The sequence below is a fragment of the Microtus pennsylvanicus genome, chromosome 22, assembly GCF_037038515.1.
Source record: "Microtus pennsylvanicus isolate mMicPen1 chromosome 22, mMicPen1.hap1, whole genome shotgun sequence".
Lineage (NCBI taxonomy): Eukaryota > Metazoa > Chordata > Mammalia > Rodentia > Cricetidae > Microtus > Microtus pennsylvanicus.
The window spans coordinates 555,853-574,856 of NC_134600.1; the positions used below are offsets into that span (position 1 = coordinate 555,853).

A 19,004-nucleotide genomic window follows, 5' to 3' on the forward strand; every position below is an offset into this window, starting at 1 on the left:
AGACAAAGGAGCATTCTGTGTCCTGAGAGACGCAGACCTGGCCTTGCCAAAAGGAAAAATGAAACCTGAATCCGATTAAATCCCTAGACCTGAGGACCAAGTACCGGAAACAGGAAAGCAGAGACACAAGAAACCACAACAGGAGGGCACAGCAAAATCAACACCCCAGGAAATGCAACAGGACAAAGTGACCCGATTTCCTGAGCATAAGCTTGAAGAGGAGAAGGGAGAGATAGAAGGGAACCTATAATTTAAATGGCACTTAAAGGCCATATCAACTGATTATAATCAACTCAAAAAATTACAATTGTAAAACAATAAGAACTTGGAAACTATGAAAACACCAGTCGGCCATATTAAAGAGTTCTTTGAATGCTGAGGTGTGATAACGTTATCTCAGATACTTTTCTACATCTTGGGGAGAAAATGGTTTATTGGGCTTACATAGCCTGAATCACAGTCTATTAAGGGAAGTCATGGCATGGAGGGTATTGCTTACTGACTTGCTGCCCAGGGCTCGCTTAGCCTGCTTTCTTAGAGAACCCAGGACCAGGGTCAGCACCACCTACAATGGGCTGGACCTCCCCTATCAACCACTAATTAAGAAAATGCCCTATTGCCTAGCCCGGTTTTATAGAGGTGTGTGTGTGTGTGTGTGTGTGTGTGTGTGTGTGTGTGTGTGTGAGTGTTTAGTTTTTCAAGATAGGGGTTCTCTGTGTAACAGCCCTAGCTGTAGCTGTCCTGGAACTTGCTCTGCAGACCAGGCTGGCCTCGAGCTCACAGAGATCCACCTGCCTCTGCCTCCCGAGTGCTGGGATTAAAGGTGTGCGTTTAATCACTGGCAGGCAGAGGCATTTTCTTAACAGAGGTTCCCTCTTCTCAAATGAGTCTAGCTTGTGTCAAGTTGACATAAAACTAGACAAGAACAAGAGTCCCTTTTTTGTATTTTAGAACCGCATGGTAGTTGAATGGTGGTGGTGCACGCCTTTAATCCCATCTCAGGCGGAGGATCCATGCTTCTGTGTGATTGTTTTGGGTCTAAGCTAGCCAGGCAGCAGGGAAGAGCAAGCAGCCTCCTCCAACAAATTGGCACCAATGTGATTGACTAAAATCCACATAAAACCTGAGAAAACTTATTTCGTTCCTGGGCGGCTGGGATGAACAAGCAGGCCTCTCCAACACCTTTATTACCTCTGCTGGAGCTGAATCCAGCAGGGAAGTTTGTGGGGTTCAAAGTTGAAATTTCTGCTGTAAGTTCCTGAGGGTAGGGAACCTGACATTGTCATTGTGGCTCGCCTAAAAACTCAGCGTGTTCGTTCATTCATTCATTCATCTGATCCATTCTTTCATTCACTTGTGGAACGTGTACGAGGTCTGGAGAATGGCCTGTCTTTAGGCACACTCACAAGACATGGGGCTATACAGTAGTACACAGTGACTATCCAACAACACACATTTGTGAAACTGAGTAAGACTTTGCGTCTCCCCAGGAAGCAGAGGCAGCAAGAGACTTGGAGCGCAATGAGAAGCAGACAGTGTGGGATGTTCCCTAAGAAAGAACTTGCTTTTGAAGTATGAAGCCCCGACTCCCCAGGCAGCTCTCCTTCGAGTTGGTGGGAATCACACCCCCCATTCGCACAATTCACAAACGCATCAAATGTTCCTTTCTCTTCCTTTGCTACCACAGAGACCAGTGGAGGGAGCAGGGCTATCCTAGTCCCTCTTAGGCCAGCCACAGTGTGGGCAGCTAGAGCCTGTTGTTTGGGGTGGAGAGAGAAAACAAACTGAGCTAGGAAAAGCGACTGTGATTCTCAGAGGCAGGAAGGGGGCAGCACCTACGGGACAGAAACGGATCTGATGTGCGCTGGGCCTGCCTGCTTCTGCTTGTGGGGAGCAGCGCCCCCTTGTGTTTAGTTTGGTTCAGTCAGCAAGACCCTGTTTTCCCCATTTCCTAGTAACTGGGTCAGAGGGTCTCGAGGGTTGGTCTTGGTGTTTATTACAAGAGAAACCCTGACTGAGAGAGGGGACTTGTGGCAGAACCTACCGGCTTCAGCTGGATCCCTGGACCCCACACGGTGGAAGGAAAAAATGGACTCCTACGAGCCGGGCGATGGTGGCGCATGCCTTTAATTCCAGCACTCGGGAGGCAGAGGCAGGCGGATCTCTGTGAGTTCAAGACCAGCCTGGTCTACAGAGCTAGTTCCAGGACAGGCTCCAAAGCTCCAGAGAAACCCTGTCTCGAAAAAACAAAAACAAAAACAAAAACAAAAAAATGGACTCCTACGGCAGAGAAGGAACCTGGGACTCGCAGCCCAGAGGTGAAGCCTCCCTGCCCCCTATCTGCCCGCCACCTGCCAGCTTGGCTTCGTTTCCAAGGCAGAAATGAGTGCGCTTCTCATCCTTCTTAAGTTATTTTGCGTTTGTTAGAACAGGACACCGATCACACATCCCTCTCTTTTATTATTGTTATTTTATGTGTATGAGTGTTTTGCGTCTATGTATGTCTGTGCACCAGCTGTGTGCCTGATACCTGCTGAGGCCAGAGGAAGGCATTGGAGTCCCACGAACTGTAGTTAAAGATGATTGTGAACCACTATGTGGGGGTACTGGGAATTGAACTCAGACACTCTGGAAGAGTAGTCAGTGCTTTTAACCACTGAGCCATCTCTCCAACCTCACAAGTTCCTTTTGATAAGGTGGCAGGCTCTGGGCTTTCTCTTTCTGATTGGAGTCGTGGAAATGCTCATTGCTTTCTGAGGCTTCCCCTCCATTACTGTTTTGGGCTGCTCCTTTGAGATTTCACATACTTCATGCAGGGTTACAGTCAATCTTAAGGCAAGGTTGGGAAGGTAGCTGAGTGGTAGAGGCTTTGCCTGAATGCATGAGAACCTGAATTTGCTGTCCAGCATAAATCTTAAAGCATTCTGCCACATTTCAAGGAATGGCTTTCTTTTGTCTCTTGAGACAGAGTCTCCCGTTACGTAGACCAGGCTAGCTATATGGCCATATGCCTATATCCTGGGATTACAGGCAGGCACTACCATACCTGCTCCTCAAGGAGGGATGTTGTACCATCTGCCCTGCTGCAGAGACTGACTTGAAAAGTAGTTTTCATGTTAGAACAAGGCTCTCTTGATAAGATATTAATACAAATTATGACTATATAATTAAGGGTTTCCTTTTCTGTTTGTTCTTAAAGAGGTTTGCTGGGCATGGTGGCACATGCTGGTAATCTCAGCATTTGGGGGGTAGAAGTCATAGTAACAGGAGTTCAAAGCCATCCCTAGCTGCATAGTGAGTTTGAGGTCAGCCTAGGTCTCAAAAACAAAAAAAATATACAAATCAAAAAAGTTACTAATAACACCTATTGAGGACCATCTGTGATAGATACTTGTCTAGACCTACCCACTCAACTCCTCTTTATCACAACCACCCCAAGGGGTAAATACCATTTGTTCCCCTGCTTTCGAGATAATAAAGGAAAAAGATGTCCAGAGAAATTCAGGAATTTTCTCAAGGCTACACAGAAAAGTGGTAGAGCTAGGATTTTTTTTAAACTAGCAGCATTTTATTTTATTTCAAGATTTATTTATTAATTATGTATTATTGCATGTGTCCCTGCAGGCCAGAAGAGGGCACCAGATCTTATTACAGATAGTTGTGAGTCAATATGTTGCTGGGAGTTGAACTCAGAACCACTGGAAGAACAGTTAGTGCTCTTAACCTCTGAGCCATCTCTCCAGCCCTGGAGCTAGGATTTGAACCCAGGAAGTAAGACGCCACGGTCAGTGCTGTTAATCGCAGTGATGTCTGGTCTTGAGCCCAATTCTAGGGGGAGTCTGATGCCTCTTGGCTTCCATGGGTACCTTCATTCACATGCCTGTGTCTAGCACAGACGTACACATGAATATACATAGTTAAAATAAAAATAAAACTTACAAACTGAACCGATAACTAACTGTCCTCAAGCACTTGGTCTGAGGCAGGCATTCCTTTGAAACCTTTTGTAAACCTCCCAGGTGAAGCTGAGCGGTGGTGGCGCACACCTTTAATCCCAGCACTCGGGAGGCAGAGGCAGGCGGGTCTCTGAGTTTGAGATCAGCCTGGTCTACAGAATGGGTTCCAGGCAGAGGCAGGCGGATCTCTGAGTTTGAGGTCAGCCTGGTCTACAGAATGGGTTCCAAGACAACCAGTGCTCCATACTACCCTGTCTTGAAACACCAAAACAAAAAACCGAGACTTCCAGGTAGTTCTCAAGTGCACTGATAAAAGAACCATTGGTCTAGGAGGTAGCTAGAATTGAAGTTGTATTCTTTCCTTGGACTTTGGGGCAAGAGTTATTTCCCCAGTCCACTCAGATTCAGAGGTTGTTGGTTGACCTTGCCTTGGGGGAACTTGAAAGCGGAACCCTAACCCATCTCCCTAGCTCAGTTATTCTTTAAAATTTTATTTATGTCCATGTGTGTAACATACACTTGACCATTAAGACCAAAGGGGAGAACAGTTCTTTAAGCAATTAAAGTGTTTCCTTAGCACTTCCTTGTTGCCTTCCAAGACCTGAAATCCTTTCTGAAAAGGACAGGCAAATGCTCAACACTGAGTGGTACCCCCAGTTTCTGGCTCAATTCTTATAACAAACCATGAAGGTCACCACTGAGTTTAGTAGGGCAAAAACCAAAATCCCAAACAAAACCAAACCCACTTGATCATTAAGACCAAAGGGGAGAACTAGTCTTTAAGCAATTAAAGTCTTTCCTTAGCACTTCCTTGTTGCCTTCCAAGACCTGAAATCCTTTCTGAAAAGGACAGGCAAGTCCCTCTGTGTCTTTCTGCGCTGACATTTCACTACGTTAGAGAATGTCTGGCTAACCTCCGAGGAACGCGGCCGGAGATGGCCCTGGTGTCATGAGACAGGAAATCTGTCTTGACTGACTTGGTCATTGCTTAGTTTGGACCACGGTCTGTGGTGCCTAAAGCCCTCACTGCACTTGGCCGAGATCTCTGAGCCTTGTCAGGGTCCACATTCTGAATGTGTGATTTATAATAGGGAGAACCTGAAGGTCAGCATTTATTTTTTCTGGCCAGTGTCACTCGGCCTTGAAGATGGAGGTGACAGGATCTCATGTTAAAAGAATCCTTCCTTAAAACCTTGACCAGCCCAGGGCTCACACCACCGTCCTGTGTCTGATACCCACCAAGAGTGGCGTCTTTAAAAGTCAGTAGAGGACTGGACAGATGGCTCAGTGCTTAAGAGTGGTTATGACCAGCGGTTGCTCTTCCAGAGGACCTGGGTTCTATTCCCAGAACCCACATGGTGGCTCACACTGTCTGTAACTCCAGTTCCAGGGGATCTGACACCTTTAAGTCCTGCATTCACACAGTACACAGACATACATGCAGGTAAAACACCCAGACACGTAAAAAACAAAACAAAAAAATCCCAAAACGTTTTTAGAAAATTAAAATAAAATCAGTATAAAAATTGTTACTTTTGGGGCTGGAGAGATGGCTCAGTGGTTAAGAGCATTGCCTGCTCTTCCAAAGGTCCTGAGTTCAATTCCCAGCAACCACATGGTGGCTCTCAACCATCTGTAATAAGGTCTGGTGCCCTCTTCTGGCCTGCAGGCATACACACAGACAGAATATTGTATACATAATAAATAAATAAATATTAAAAAAATTGTTACTTTTTTTTACTATGATGTCAATGGAAAGAAACAGTGAAAGATAAACAGGAAAAGATCAAAACCTTCAACTTAATGGAGAAGGAAAGAACCAGCGTCGTTTTGTAGATTGGTAAATAGTGACTACAAGAGGGTAGATAATTATTTGCTGGAATACCCGAGATCCGCTTGCCTCTGCCTCCCAAGTGCTGGAATTTAAGGCGTGCACCGCCGCCCCCGCCCCTCTCCCCAGCTGAGACTGGTATTCTTTAAGGGGCTGCATTTTTTTTCCGGGAGACTGCTTACGTCAGCCTGCAGACAAAGATGCCGGGTATGCAGAGCTGAAGGTGGATGTAACCACTCCACAGCTCAAGCTCAGTTCATTAGCAAAGACCTGACGTTACCAACCTGGGTAGCACAGTCGCCCGTGACTTTTAAAAAGGGGCCAAATAAGAAAACAAGCGTTCCTGGGTGCCTCAAATGGTTTCAGAGCCCAGGCTGGCGTTCAGCCCGCATGCTTCCTCTGCTGGACACCTCTGTTTAGCAACAGTAAGCCCTTCGCGTCTGTGCGGTCTGGAAACCTCCCTTAGAAAGGTGAGATGGGCCTGCGCGCGTGAGCGCACGTGTTTCCACTTCTGCAAGAAGAAACGAAGATTCCAGCGTGATGGCAACCGGCTTTAATACCAGCACTCCAGAGGCAGAGACAGGAGGATTTCTGTGAGTTCCAGGACGGCCAGAGTCACACAGTGAGACTGCCTCAAAACAGAACAAACCCAGAGGCGATAAGGACAGAGACCAATTCAGTTCCTGGAGGCCCAGTTGGCTGCAGTATCAAGCAACGTGCCAAGGTGCCCTTCGAAGGACCTTAGAGTCTAGCTGAGTCTCCGGAATAAGAACCATGTATGCCTCCAAACCCAGTGGTCCCAGGCTAAGTGTTTTATAGAACCATTACCACCTGAACAAATGCAGGCTTGTTTTTAAGGAAGCTACCATCAAGGTATTCTTTCTCTTTGTTTGAGAAAGGATTTCTGTGTAACCCTGGTTGTCCTGGAACTCAGTAGACCAGGCTGGTCTTGAACTCACAGAGATCTACCTAGGCATATCAAGGCATTCTTTTGCCTGCTTGCCTTCCTTCCTTCCTTCCTTCCTTCCTTCCTTCCTTCCTTCCTTCCTTCCTTCCTTCCTTCCTGTCTTTGAGACAGAGTTTCTCTGTAGCTTTGGAGCCTGTCCTGGAACTAGCTCTTATAGACCAGGCTGGCCTCAAACTCACAGAGATCCGCCTGCCTCTGCCTCCCGAGTGCTGGGATTAAAGGTGTGCGCCACCACTGCCTGGCTCAAGGCATTCTTGATGACAGCAGCTAGATCTCCACAGGTCCTGTGTCCTTGCATGCACCCCTCTCTAGGCGTGGAACCCCAGGCCTCTCACCCACATATCCATACCCCTGTGAAAGCAGGAGGACAGAGAAATGGAGATGCTTGGGGTGGGAATGGGGAGTGGGTTTTTTGTACATCCTGGAAGCCTCTATTCTTGGCATCAGCCTGCATCTCTAGCAGGAAGGAGATGTCTAAATAATCCAGGAAGAGAAAGCCTGTCACCCACATTTTCTTGCAACAATAAACGCATTCCAAGTTCCAGGGCAGAGTCTGAGGGGAAATAGTAGGATCATTCTTTGTTAATGGGTCTGGGCAGCAGACAGTTCATCCAGGGCAATCCCAGGGTAAACCCAGCGATAGGATTGTACGCCCAGTGTCAGCTGACTCTACCTTGGCTGTCTTTGTCATTCCCTCTGTGGGGTCCTCCTGGTTCTTCGTGGGAGTCAGTTTCATCTCCATGTTCCTGTTGGGTTTATACATCACAAAGAATAAGACAAAGTAAGTGCAAACATCCCTCTGTCCATGCCCTCCAGGTAAAATGGACTAAAGTTTCCTTAGCTGTCCCCCAACAGCCTTTTCTTTTCTTAGTAGTGTTTAGTGGGGATGGTGATGATGAAGGTAAGGATGAGCATTATTGATGTGGGAGTTCCCTCTGTATGCTTGGAAACCATTAATGAATAAAGAAACTGCCTTGGCCTGTTGATAGGGCAGAACTTAGGCAGGCAGGGAAGACAAAACTGAATGCTGGGAAAAAGAAGGGTTGAGCCAGAAAGACGCTATGGAGCCAGAGACAGATGCTGGAAATTTTTACCCGGTAAGCCACTGCCACGTGGCAATATACAGAGTAATAGAAATAGGTTAAATTAATGTAAGAGTTAGCCAATAAGAAGCTAGAGCTAATGGGCCAAGCAGTGTTTTAATTAATACAGTTTCTGTGTGGTTATTTTGGGGCTGAGGGGTCGGGTGGCTGGGACAAACAAGTTGCCTCCCTCCTCCTACAAAGTATCATTTTTTTTTATTATCAAGACAGGGTTTCTTTGAGTAACTGTGGCTGCCCTGGACCTCTCTCTGTAGACCAGGCTGGCGTAAAACTCGCAGAGATCCGCCTGCCTCTGCCTCCCGAGTTCTGGGGTTAAAGGCATGCACCACCACCACCTGGCTGGGGTAGTACATTTTTAAGGTGTCTCGTTCCAGTGTGCAGTTGGATCAAGAACCTCTGTCCTCCTTTAGTGGTTGGAGGGCAGCTCCTTAAAACCATAGCAGGCAGAGTTGGTGACCCAAAGAGAGCCCCATGCCGATGATATGCAGCTGCTCCCGGCTTTTGCACCCAGAATGGAAGGAAATAGCCCATATGGCCTACCAGCTGGAGACCAGTTAAGTGAATTATGGTGATTTAGGAAGAACAAGGTAACTCTCTGAGTTGACACAGAACTGTATGAAATCTCAGAATAAGATCCTGAACAGTGTGTAGTAACACGCCAGTTTCCATGAAAATCTACCCTGCTAGCTATGTTTGTCTGTATTGCATTCTACACTCAGTGAGGGCACACCGGGCCAGGCACGGTGTACATGCCTGTAATCCAGGTACTCTGGGGGTGGAGCGAGTGTGTAGCATCAGAAGGTCAACGTTACCCTCAATTACATAGTGAGTGTGAGGCCGTGAGCCCCATCCACCCCCAAGAAATAAAAACAAAAGGACTCTGAGTGTATTTCAGATTCAAAACGTGAACTGAAAACCAAAACGAATCCCGGTACTCAGGAGGTAAACAGAGACGCTCAGATGTGTTACTTCCGTTGCTATGACAAACGCCTGGGAGAGACAAGGGAGAAAATATCTGGTTTCATAGTTTCCACGGAGTCAGTTCTGTGTGGCAGAAAGGCATGGAGACAGCACACACCGTGGCGGCCGGGGAGCACGCAGACAGCGTTCACAGCATGTCTACACTCCCAGTGGCTCTCCCCTGTCCATGTTTAATTCCATCCTGGCCTCCAGCTTATGGGATGAGGCCACCACGTCCAGGCCTTCCCCCCTGTAGTTAGTCCTCCCTGGGAATGCCATCACAGACACGCCCAGAGATGCCCTTTACTTATCTCCTGGGCATGCCACCCAGTCAAGTTGGCATTCGCAGCTTCAAGGGAGGCCCTGTCTGAAAAATCCAAACCAAGAGCTGGGGGCGTAGATATGCGGTAGAGCACTTAACTAGCATGTAAGGTCCTGGGTTCAAATCCCCAGTACCACAAAGCCCAAACAGACAACAAGACACTAAACTGAAATCAATAAACTGAGTGATCAAGCCACAAGTATCTTAAATGCTTGGAATTAGTAGTGTTTCAGGGTTTGCACACAAAGACACACACATACAGAGACACACACATACACAGAGACACACACATACACAGAGACACAGACACATAGACATACAGACACAGACACACACATACACAGAGACACACATGTACACAGTCACACAGAGACACACACACAGAGACACATACACACATACACACACAGCCACACACAGCCACACACATACACAGAGACACAAGAGACATAGACACACACACATACAAATACACACACAGACACACATACACAGACACACACAGATACACATATACACAGACACACACAGTCATATACAGACACACACACAGAAAGCCACAGACAGCCACAGCCACATACATACACAGAAACACACACACATACACACAGACACACACACAGACACACATACACACAGACAATACACAGCCACATACAGACACACACAGACACACACACACATGCAGACACATGCATACACAGGCACACACAGCCACATACACACACAGACACACACGCATACATAGACACATACACACACATACACAGGCACACACATACACAGAAACACACACACAGACACACACAGACACACACACGTTTTGAATTTTGGAATATATACAAACAAATGATGAGATATCATTCGGGAAGGAAACTCAAATGCACACACAAAATTCACTTATGTTTCAGACACATTTCACGCACACAGCTGAGGATAATTTTACACACCATTTTAAAAGTGCATTTACGTTGTGACCTATCCTATGAGCTCAGACCCGGAACTTTCCATTTGTGGCCCTCCTTTCATTATTCAAAGATTTTCGGATTTGGGAGCATTTCAGATGTCACAATTTTGGGGTTATCGACACTCATCTTGTTGAGTGAGCAAAACAGATGAAGATTCAAATCCCAGCCCTGTAACCTGCCTAAGCCTTTCGCCTGTCCGCTGCTCCTTCCGCAAATGACATTTACCTGCCGTGTGCCACTGGGGACACAGAGTTGAAAGATCTATTTGCAGAAAGCTTGCTTTCCTGTAGCAAGACGACAAGAAACCTCACAGTTCTGGGACGGAGTGTAAATGTTGTGACAGGTCCAGGTTTCCCCGGGACCTCAAGGGAGGTGAAGTTAAATTAGGCTCAGTAGGGTCTGTTTACCAGTAGGCAGAGTATGAAGTCTTGCAGGAGCAGGAAGGCAGGGCAATTCCAAACAGAGGGAACAGCGTGGGGCTTGTGTGTGTGTGTGTGTGTGTGTGTGTGTGTGTGTGTGTGTGAGCCTGGCGGCTGCAGTGGCAAACCATGTAAACTGGACACAGGCGACATTTGGTGCTATGCATGGGACAGTTTTGGAGTTTTAGACAAACCGAATGTTATACCTTTCTGCTAATGAAAGAAATACGCCTTCGAAGGTGGGAACTGCACAGTCAGAGAGAGCATGGAAAGATTTTTTTCTTTTTAAAGCAAATTGCCATAGTTCTGTGTTTTGGATGGGCAAGGACAGCCATGTGGAGTTCGAGGCCTGGGTGGAAGCCATTAGAGTAACGAACACTGTAAACTCCCAGGCATTTCTGGGACGCTGTGTGAGGCAGTTCCCAGTGATTCACGGATGGTGGAGTCTAAAGCTTGCTCTCAAGTCCAGACCAGGGAACTACTTAACTCCCAAACCTCAGTTTCTACAACTGCTGGTGAGCCAGGTTCTGGTCAAGTGGTCTGAAGCTCTCATTTGTCCTTGGAAAACCTCCACCAGCCTCGACCTCCACCCTCAAACGGGGCCCACCATCTGGGTACGGCGCCTCTAGAAGCACAGCAGGCTTTGCCAGGGTTTTGCTGGGAAGGGGATATAGAAGGGAGAAGGGGAGCTTCTGTATGTCTGTCTCCAGTTGCCTAGATGCCTTGTCATGGAACCTCAGGCCCTCCGTCAGTGGGATGACAGCAATAATAAGTAATACACAGAGAGCTGGACCCAGTGATGAACACTTGAAGTCCTGGCACTTCAGAGGTGGAGGCAGGAGGATCAGAAATTCAAGGGCATCAGCTACGTAGTTCAAGGGTAATCCGTACTACAAAAAAGACCTTACTGAAAATAGATGGTAGACGTTACATAGACTTCCCTAAATGTTCAACTTGGAAGATAGACTTGGAAATTCTGTGTCACATGACAATTGATACCTCAAAGCAACAATTAATTCTTTAATTTTTTTCATTTATTTCATGGGTGTGTGTGTGTGTGTGTGTGTGTGTGTGTGTGTGTGTGTGTGTGTGTGTGTTCGGGAGGGGCTGGAGAGATGGTTTAGTTGAAAACACTGTTAGCTCCCTTAGAGGACCCAGGTTCAATTCCTAGCTCCTACATGCCAGCTCACAGATGTCTGTTACCTCAGTTCTGGGGGACCAGACACCCTCACACAGACATACATGCAGGCAAATACATACATAAAATAAATTTTAAAAAAGAAAGAGGCCTGGAGAGATGCTTCAGAGGTTAAGAGCACTGGCTACTCCTCCAGAGGTCCTGGGTTCAATTCCCAGAAACCACATGGTGGCTCATAATCATCTGTAATGAGATCTGGTGCCCTCTTCTGGCCTGCAGACAAATATGCAGGTAGAACCCTGGGTACATAATAAAAAAGAAAGAAAGAAATGAAAACATGCTGGGCAGTTAGTGGTGCACACTTTTAACCCCAGCACTTGGGAGGCAGAGACAGGTGAGTTCCAGCCAGTCTGATATACAGAGTGAGTTCCAGAACAGCCAGGGCTACACAGGAAAACCCTGTCTTGAAAAACCAAACAACAACAACAACCCCAAAATTCAAACAGATCCCTGCTCCTTCTAAGGCTCTGAGGCCAGAACAAAGACGTGAATTAAATTCCTCGCAGACGCCGCGCAGAGAGACCTCGGTCAACATTGTGTGGCTTTCCATCCTGGCTCCCTGCATGTTGGCCATGCCATGGGTTGTCTGTGAGCCTGGGTTTCTCCTGAGTGCAGGGGAATCTGAATTCTCACTGGAGAGATGGGTGGGGAAGTTTAAACAAGTTTCAGCGTGTGAGGGACTCAGCCAGAGAGTGTTTATTTCTTCCTCCCCTGGGCTGAGTCTGTTACAGACGTGAACCTGTTTTCAAAACTGTTATTTTATGCAGTTCTCACCTCATTGCTGGGAAGCAGGTGTGGAGGGGACTATTTGTAATCACCTCTATTTTGCAAAGAGGAAACGGTGTTCCCGAGGGTTGCAAGGTCACTTGGAATCAGAGAAGACCTGGGGTTTGCCAACCACTACTGGCCTGACACCTTAATATTGCTTATGTCCTGCTTCATCTTGGCCTTGCTTTTTCTCTTGGGAAGGCAACACTTGCTGTCCTAAATATTTTTCCTGGCAATGTTATTTAAACCTCATGCATTCACTGCATCTTGAAACTGGCTTGCAGACCTTCTGCCCTACCTATTCCTGCCAAGTTAACAAAGCACGCTTGGGACTAGACCTTACCTCATAGGGCAGCAGCTTCGTCTTTGGACAGCATCTTAAGCCAGGCCTTATTTCCCTGTTACCCCATTCCGTTCACAGAAACCCACCCTGGCGAGACTGCAGAGGCAGTGGCAGTGATCCTCTGGGTGGTGGGATGCACCTGTCTCTGTGAACAAAGCCTGGGACTCCAGGACAGATGTGAGCTGCTCTAACTGCAGGCATGGTCGGCTCCCTCCACTTTTAGCTTGAGGGTTCCATTAGCTAATGCTTGCATCAGCTGTGGAGTTAAAACTTATTATCTATTCTTTCTGTCTTCTTGAGAGAGAGTATATCTGACCTTCTGGGTCAGTGTGAAGAATGGGTAGATCCTGCACGCGTTTCAAACAGACTTTCAAAATTCCCCCTTAGAATTCTGTGCTTCTCAGTTGCTCCATAAACATGTTCTCTTTTTGTTTCCTTAGCAATGCTAAGGAATGCCACATTAGACATATTACACATAATTAGTATTACGCATAATATTAAAGTCACCTTAGACACACTTCATCTTTGCTCCTTTGTTTTGCTTAGTGTTTCCCCCTTGCACTAACCTGGAATGGAGCAGGGATCTTGGTCAGTTTGTTTGTTTGTTTGTTTTTCTGTCTTGTGCTGGAGATGGAACCTAGAAACCTTGAAGCATGCTCAGAAAGTCCTTTCCAACTGAGCTACAGCCCCAGCCCACCACAGTCTATTCTGTTCATGTACATGCCCCAGACACCCAGAAGGTGCCAAGCCCAGAGTAGGCACTCAAAATATTAATCCAAAAGAACAAACAAACAGTGACAATGATGATTCAACCACTGTTTTGGAAGGAACCAGCCATACTTCTTTAAGGCAAAGACAACAATGTTCCTAGGAATGAAAGGGGCCATTTCACCAACATAAGCTAACAGCCTGGCAATCTCTCTCTCTCTCTCTCTCTCTCTCTCTCTCTCTCTCTCTCTCTTTGATTCTTATAGCAAACATCTTTTGTTCTGCTGTTCAGAAACCAGTGTTCTGTCTTGTAAGACATGCTTCTTTTCTCCATGGTCTTGCCCTGAGGATCCAGGCGGGACCAGTGGCTTCATTAGGACACGTGAGCTAAGTTGTATCTTTCAGTTCTGAAATGACCCTAGGAGAAAAAGCCAGGAGCCATCTTGCCTCCACTAGAAGAGCCCAGGAAAGTCACAGAGATAAATAGATGTTGGGTAAACTTATAGGCGTTTTTTGGTTTGCTGGAAAGGGGGTCTCCTACGGCCAAGGGTGGCCTCAAATTCCCTGTGTAGCTGAAACTGGGGTTGAATTCCTGATCCTTCTGCCTCTACTTCCCAACTCTTAAGATCCCAAGCACGTGAGCATTATTAGCTATCTGCATGACTCTCAGCCTAAGTCCTACCTTGTAGAGTGGGAAGCCCACAGAAGCATGGCCTGAGAACTCTGGCTTAGCCGAGGTTGGGACATCCACAGTTCCTGTCAGTCCTCACAACACTAGATAGCATGTCATCATGAGTTCTCAAGTTTCTGTCCTCTCCTGTGTCTGTCTTTCCTAGACTCTTCTTATCAAGGGTCTAGGATGGTTTCCTCTAGGAGAGGATGAAGGATCTGAAGTCCCTCCATGTCTATCTTGGCTCTGTTCCTGGGCAGTTTCTTTGACTTTGTGGCCATTTTTCAGTTCAGCATACTCTAAAGAGGTCCAAAGATGGGGTTGGGAAAAAGCCTTCGACCAAAGGGTTGTAGGATGAAAAGGGTGGGCCGGCTTATGAAGTACCCGCGGAGCACCGTCTGACGGCCGGGGCTGTGTTACATACTGGACTGGGAGGGGAGTATAGCAAAGGGTGGACCAATGGCATCCTCACCTCAGGAGTGCTCAGTGCCCTTAACCAGAAGAGAAGCTGAGCTTGGGAGATCAGTGAGCCCTCAGAGAACAGAAAACAAGGGCTGATATCCAGGAGAGAATCCACATCTAACCCCGAAATAATTAACTCAAGAATCAGCACTTTCAGGAATGTTGTTCTACCAAGTTATGGGGCAAACAGTAGCAATTATGTTTGCTACTGTCAAGATGAAATGAATCCTATTTACCTGTTTTATGAGGCAGTTCAAAGTGACCCTTTTTCTCTCTGTTCCACTGTCCCCCACTACCTAAACCAGACACCCAACTGGTTTGTCCCCGATGGCTGGCTGGGATTACGGTCCTAATTTGTTCTTCCTTCATCTGCTACAACCTGCCTGTTTTCTGTCCTTTCTGATAAAGTGAGCGCACAGAGGGACTTCTGAGCTGTTTTTGTAGCATGCAGAAGTGTATTAACTGGCGTTCCTGTGTCTGTGTCTATAAACCCCTTGTCTTCTCAGTGTGAGATCACCTTCAGGAACGGCGTCATGTCGATGTGCAGCTTGCGTGTGTAAAATTCTTTTTCGTTTGAACATATCAGCCCTTTATTTATACAACTTTGAGGCTCTCCCATCTTCTGAGCTGCTGCCTCCAAGGACCGTGGGGCTCCCTATGAGAGAAGCAGAAAGCCCGACTTTCATAGGAATGACACACAGGGCAACAAGAGCTGATCCAACCCCCTAATATTTATAAAAAACATTTTTTTCGTCATGGCAACACTAATAGTAATTCCTATTTTTATCGTTGATGACATAGGGAACACATATATGTCAAGAACAATTTGACTAGTTAATAGTATCCAGAGATGTGGGAAAAGGGACCTTTCTGGTTGGTGATTATTTCATTCACTACCCACAGCGACCCTGGGAGGCAGGAATCGCTGTCCCCCACTTCACAAATCAGGAAACCAACTTGCCCAGAGCCATTTAGATGTTGTTTGGAAGAGGTAAGATCGTTGTCCAAGACGAGGCTCCTTTTTCCTTCCTTTCTTTTTTTTTTTTCTTTTTTTGTGACAGTCTCTCACTGTGCAGCCCAAGCAGGCTCACACTTAGGATTCTTTTGCTTTATCCTCCAAAAGTGCTACCATAGACTATTTTTTTAAAAAAAAATGCAATTAAAAAAAACAATCCCTATACCTTCTAGAGAGGTCATCAAATCTGTCTTGAGATATATATGATCACGCGAGATCGTATCTATCTTTATTTGCAAACTGAGCTGAGTTTGACGTGTTGGGAAGAGCGATTTGAACAAATGTGCCCGAGGAGGAAAGAAGAACAGTCAGAGACAGGAGACTGGGAGGCCCCAGGGGCTCTATGATCTCTGGGGCCACACTCTCTGTGGTCACCAAAATGAGCAAATGGTGCCACATTTCAGGGCACTCGAAGTCGGGTCTGAAGTTGCCTTTCAGCCCTTGCCTCCCACTGCAACCTGGGCGATCTCAGGAGTGATATGACCAGGTTCTCATCTGTGTCCAATCATCATTGCTTTTGGATGGAAGGACAGCCAACCATCCTAAAACATTTATGAGGCCCTTCTTGCCTGATCCCTGTCTCTTTTTTTGGCCTCTTTCGGTCCTTCATCAAATACTTATTGGGTGTCTGTTTCAAGCCCGGCAGAGCAGGGAGAAATGGGGCACACTGAACTCTACTGAGAGGAAGCGGAAACAAAGAAGGAAGTCATGCTTGAATGTGATTTACTCCCGATCTGGAGGAAAAGCAGCAGAAGGACATTCAGGAGAGGCCAAGGAGCTGGGCTGTCACTCTCCTGGAAACACCCACCGCCCTTCTGATCCTCCTCATCCTCTGTGTTCCCTTGGCCTCCCAGAGGATCAGGCACTCCTAATCATGACCTGCGATGACGGTGGAGGTCGTGCGGTCTAGTCTGCACTAGCTGACCGTGAGCTCCTCGAGGCAGGAGCCATAGCTGCCTTGTTTCCCGGTTTTAGCAATGCCTGGCTCAGAGACTGCGGATGTAAACATGGTTGATCACACTTGTTGAGCTGCAGAGTAAGAGATGGAAGAGCAGCAGAGGCAACTCAGCTCCCGTCAGACAGGGAGGGCACAAGACGCACCTTTACAGGAAGTGTGCCTTGACCTCCACAGGAATGACCTCCAAGTGCCACTGGTCCCTCATTTGCAAAGAGAAAAGTTAACGATTCTGTTGGTGCCGATTTGCTGGGGTCACATACATTGATGTGCTATGAGATCACCCTGGGTGGGAATTTGATCAGTTCCATATTTTCTAGGAGACTAACTTTCAGATAGCTGTCTCTCCAGGCAGCCATAAATTACTTGCAAACATTCATGAGGAATTAGTAGTTGGTGGGTCCCCACAAGTGGCCGTCATTCCAATGAACAACCACATCCACCCCCTTTGTTTTGAGACGTGTCTAAAGATAAAGGTTTCTCTAGAAAAATACATTTTTTTTTTTTGTCATTTCAGCCTCAACCCTAATCTCTGCCTGCTTAGCTTTTCAGGCAGAAATTTCCTCTCCCCTCTTCTAGTTCCAATGCAAGTTTTTGGTTCAAGCTGGAATCTGACAGGACCCAAGCTGTCCGGCCTCACAGCCCTCATCCTCAGGTTGGCTCTTCCACCCAGCCTTATCCTGTCCAGCCATTGGCCAGTCAGCTTCTTTATTAAATCAATCACAGCAACAAATATTCGCACAGTGTAAAGGAACTTCCCACACGTCGGGAATCACTGGATGGATGACAGAAATCAGGTGACATAATCTGAGAGAAATTTCTTCATTATCTATTCTGAGTTGGGCTGGAGGACAAGGCCATGGCCAAGACCTGGTCTAATGGCTGGAATTACTTCAACTCCTGTGTGGAGTTCAATTTGACTTGTTGAAATCTATACCCTGGACTTGTCTTTTCCTCTTAACAATTCTCTTGGCCATTCTGCTCATCTCCCTTTCATTTAGGAGCTATCAGTTGTAGCTTGATGAAATGCTTTAAGAGAAGTACTGATTAGCATCATCATTGTTGATGATGATGATGGTGGTGGTCAAGCAGTTCTACAAATGGATGAGAGCAAAAGAGAGACCGGGAGATGGGAGCCAAGATGATCAAACAGGTAAAGAGGTAAGAAGAAAAAGATGTCGGAGAGTTAGAAGCAGAAAAGCAGGGCCTGTGCTTGGGTGGTTTGTCTGTTCATTAAACAGGTATTTATTGTGGCTACCCTGTGCCAGACAAGCTAGCATGGGTCAGCGGGTGATTTTCAATGGTGACTCATCTATGAAGACATGGTAATAGTGGTAGACTGGGAACTGATGCAGACGGTTGGCGATATGCCTCGGGGCAGTCAGGGGGGAGCCTCTGTAGGTATCTCTGTGGCCTGGTGATTTTGGAGGTCCAACTCAAGGAAAGTAGAGGGCTGGAGAGATGGCTCACAGAGTAAGAGCACTGACTGCTCTTCCAGAGGTCCCGAGTTCAATTCCCAGCAGCCACATGGTGGCTCACAACCATCTATAATGAGATCTGGTGCCTTCTTCTGGCCTGCAGGCATACATGCAGACAGAACACTATATATATATATATATATAGTATATATTTTAAAAAAAGAAGAAGAAAAGGAAAGGAAGGTAGAGTTCTTGATTTCTAGGCCCCATCCTGACCTTGCGAGCTCCTCTTTGTGTCTGCAGGGTGGAGCAATCAAAACTGACCCACGCAGCTCTGGGGTGTGTTGAGAACTGAGACAGCAGCCAAAAGAGTAACCCAAGGTCAAGGTCTTTTAAAGGGCAAGGAGAAGAAAACCCAGGGCTAACTGGAAGGCAGGGAAAGGGGGTAAGGGTGCAGGCTGGAAGGAAGCAGAGGCCTGAAGCTGTTTTATCACGTGCACAGTTTGGTAGAAATGGTTTAAAAGGGATGGAAAGGTGACCTATTTCAGAGAAAAATCCAAATTCGTCCAGCCCCGTTCCCTATGTCTATTCTAAATATTTTACTATTTTTAGGTTCTGCTGAAACCACCTGGAAGCCTTTCTCTTCAGTAAACGAAACACTAAAGATGAGTGAGTTAACGTGATAAAGCTGATTTGAATTGCACAGAAGGCATTACGCAAAGTGCTTGGCATTTAAACAGTTATCTGACATTTAAAAGGAGAGGGCTGTTAATGAATTCAAGAGCTAATCTTATGCTCTGATGGAGCGAGTCACGGAAAATCCGGGTTATTATCTTGCTGTAAACATAATGCGATTTCAGTTGAGCCATCAACAGAAGGGAGCGATTGGCTGCATACTGAAACCCGTAGGAACATACATGAGCCAGACTGAAAGGGGATGC

General features: G+C 46.6%; 1 protein-coding gene across 1 annotated transcript in view; it reads right to left on the reverse strand.

Annotated features, from left to right (window-relative positions):
- The window catches only part of Kiaa2012 (KIAA2012 ortholog), a 104,890-nt gene that overhangs the window by 19,459 nt on the left and 66,427 nt on the right, over positions 1–19,004 (reverse strand). Inside the window, exon 13 of the mRNA XM_075955975.1 lies at positions 7,428–7,500. Within this exon, the coding sequence (XP_075812090.1) occupies positions 7,428–7,500 (73 nt within the window). The remainder of the gene's footprint in view (positions 1–7,427; positions 7,501–19,004) is intronic.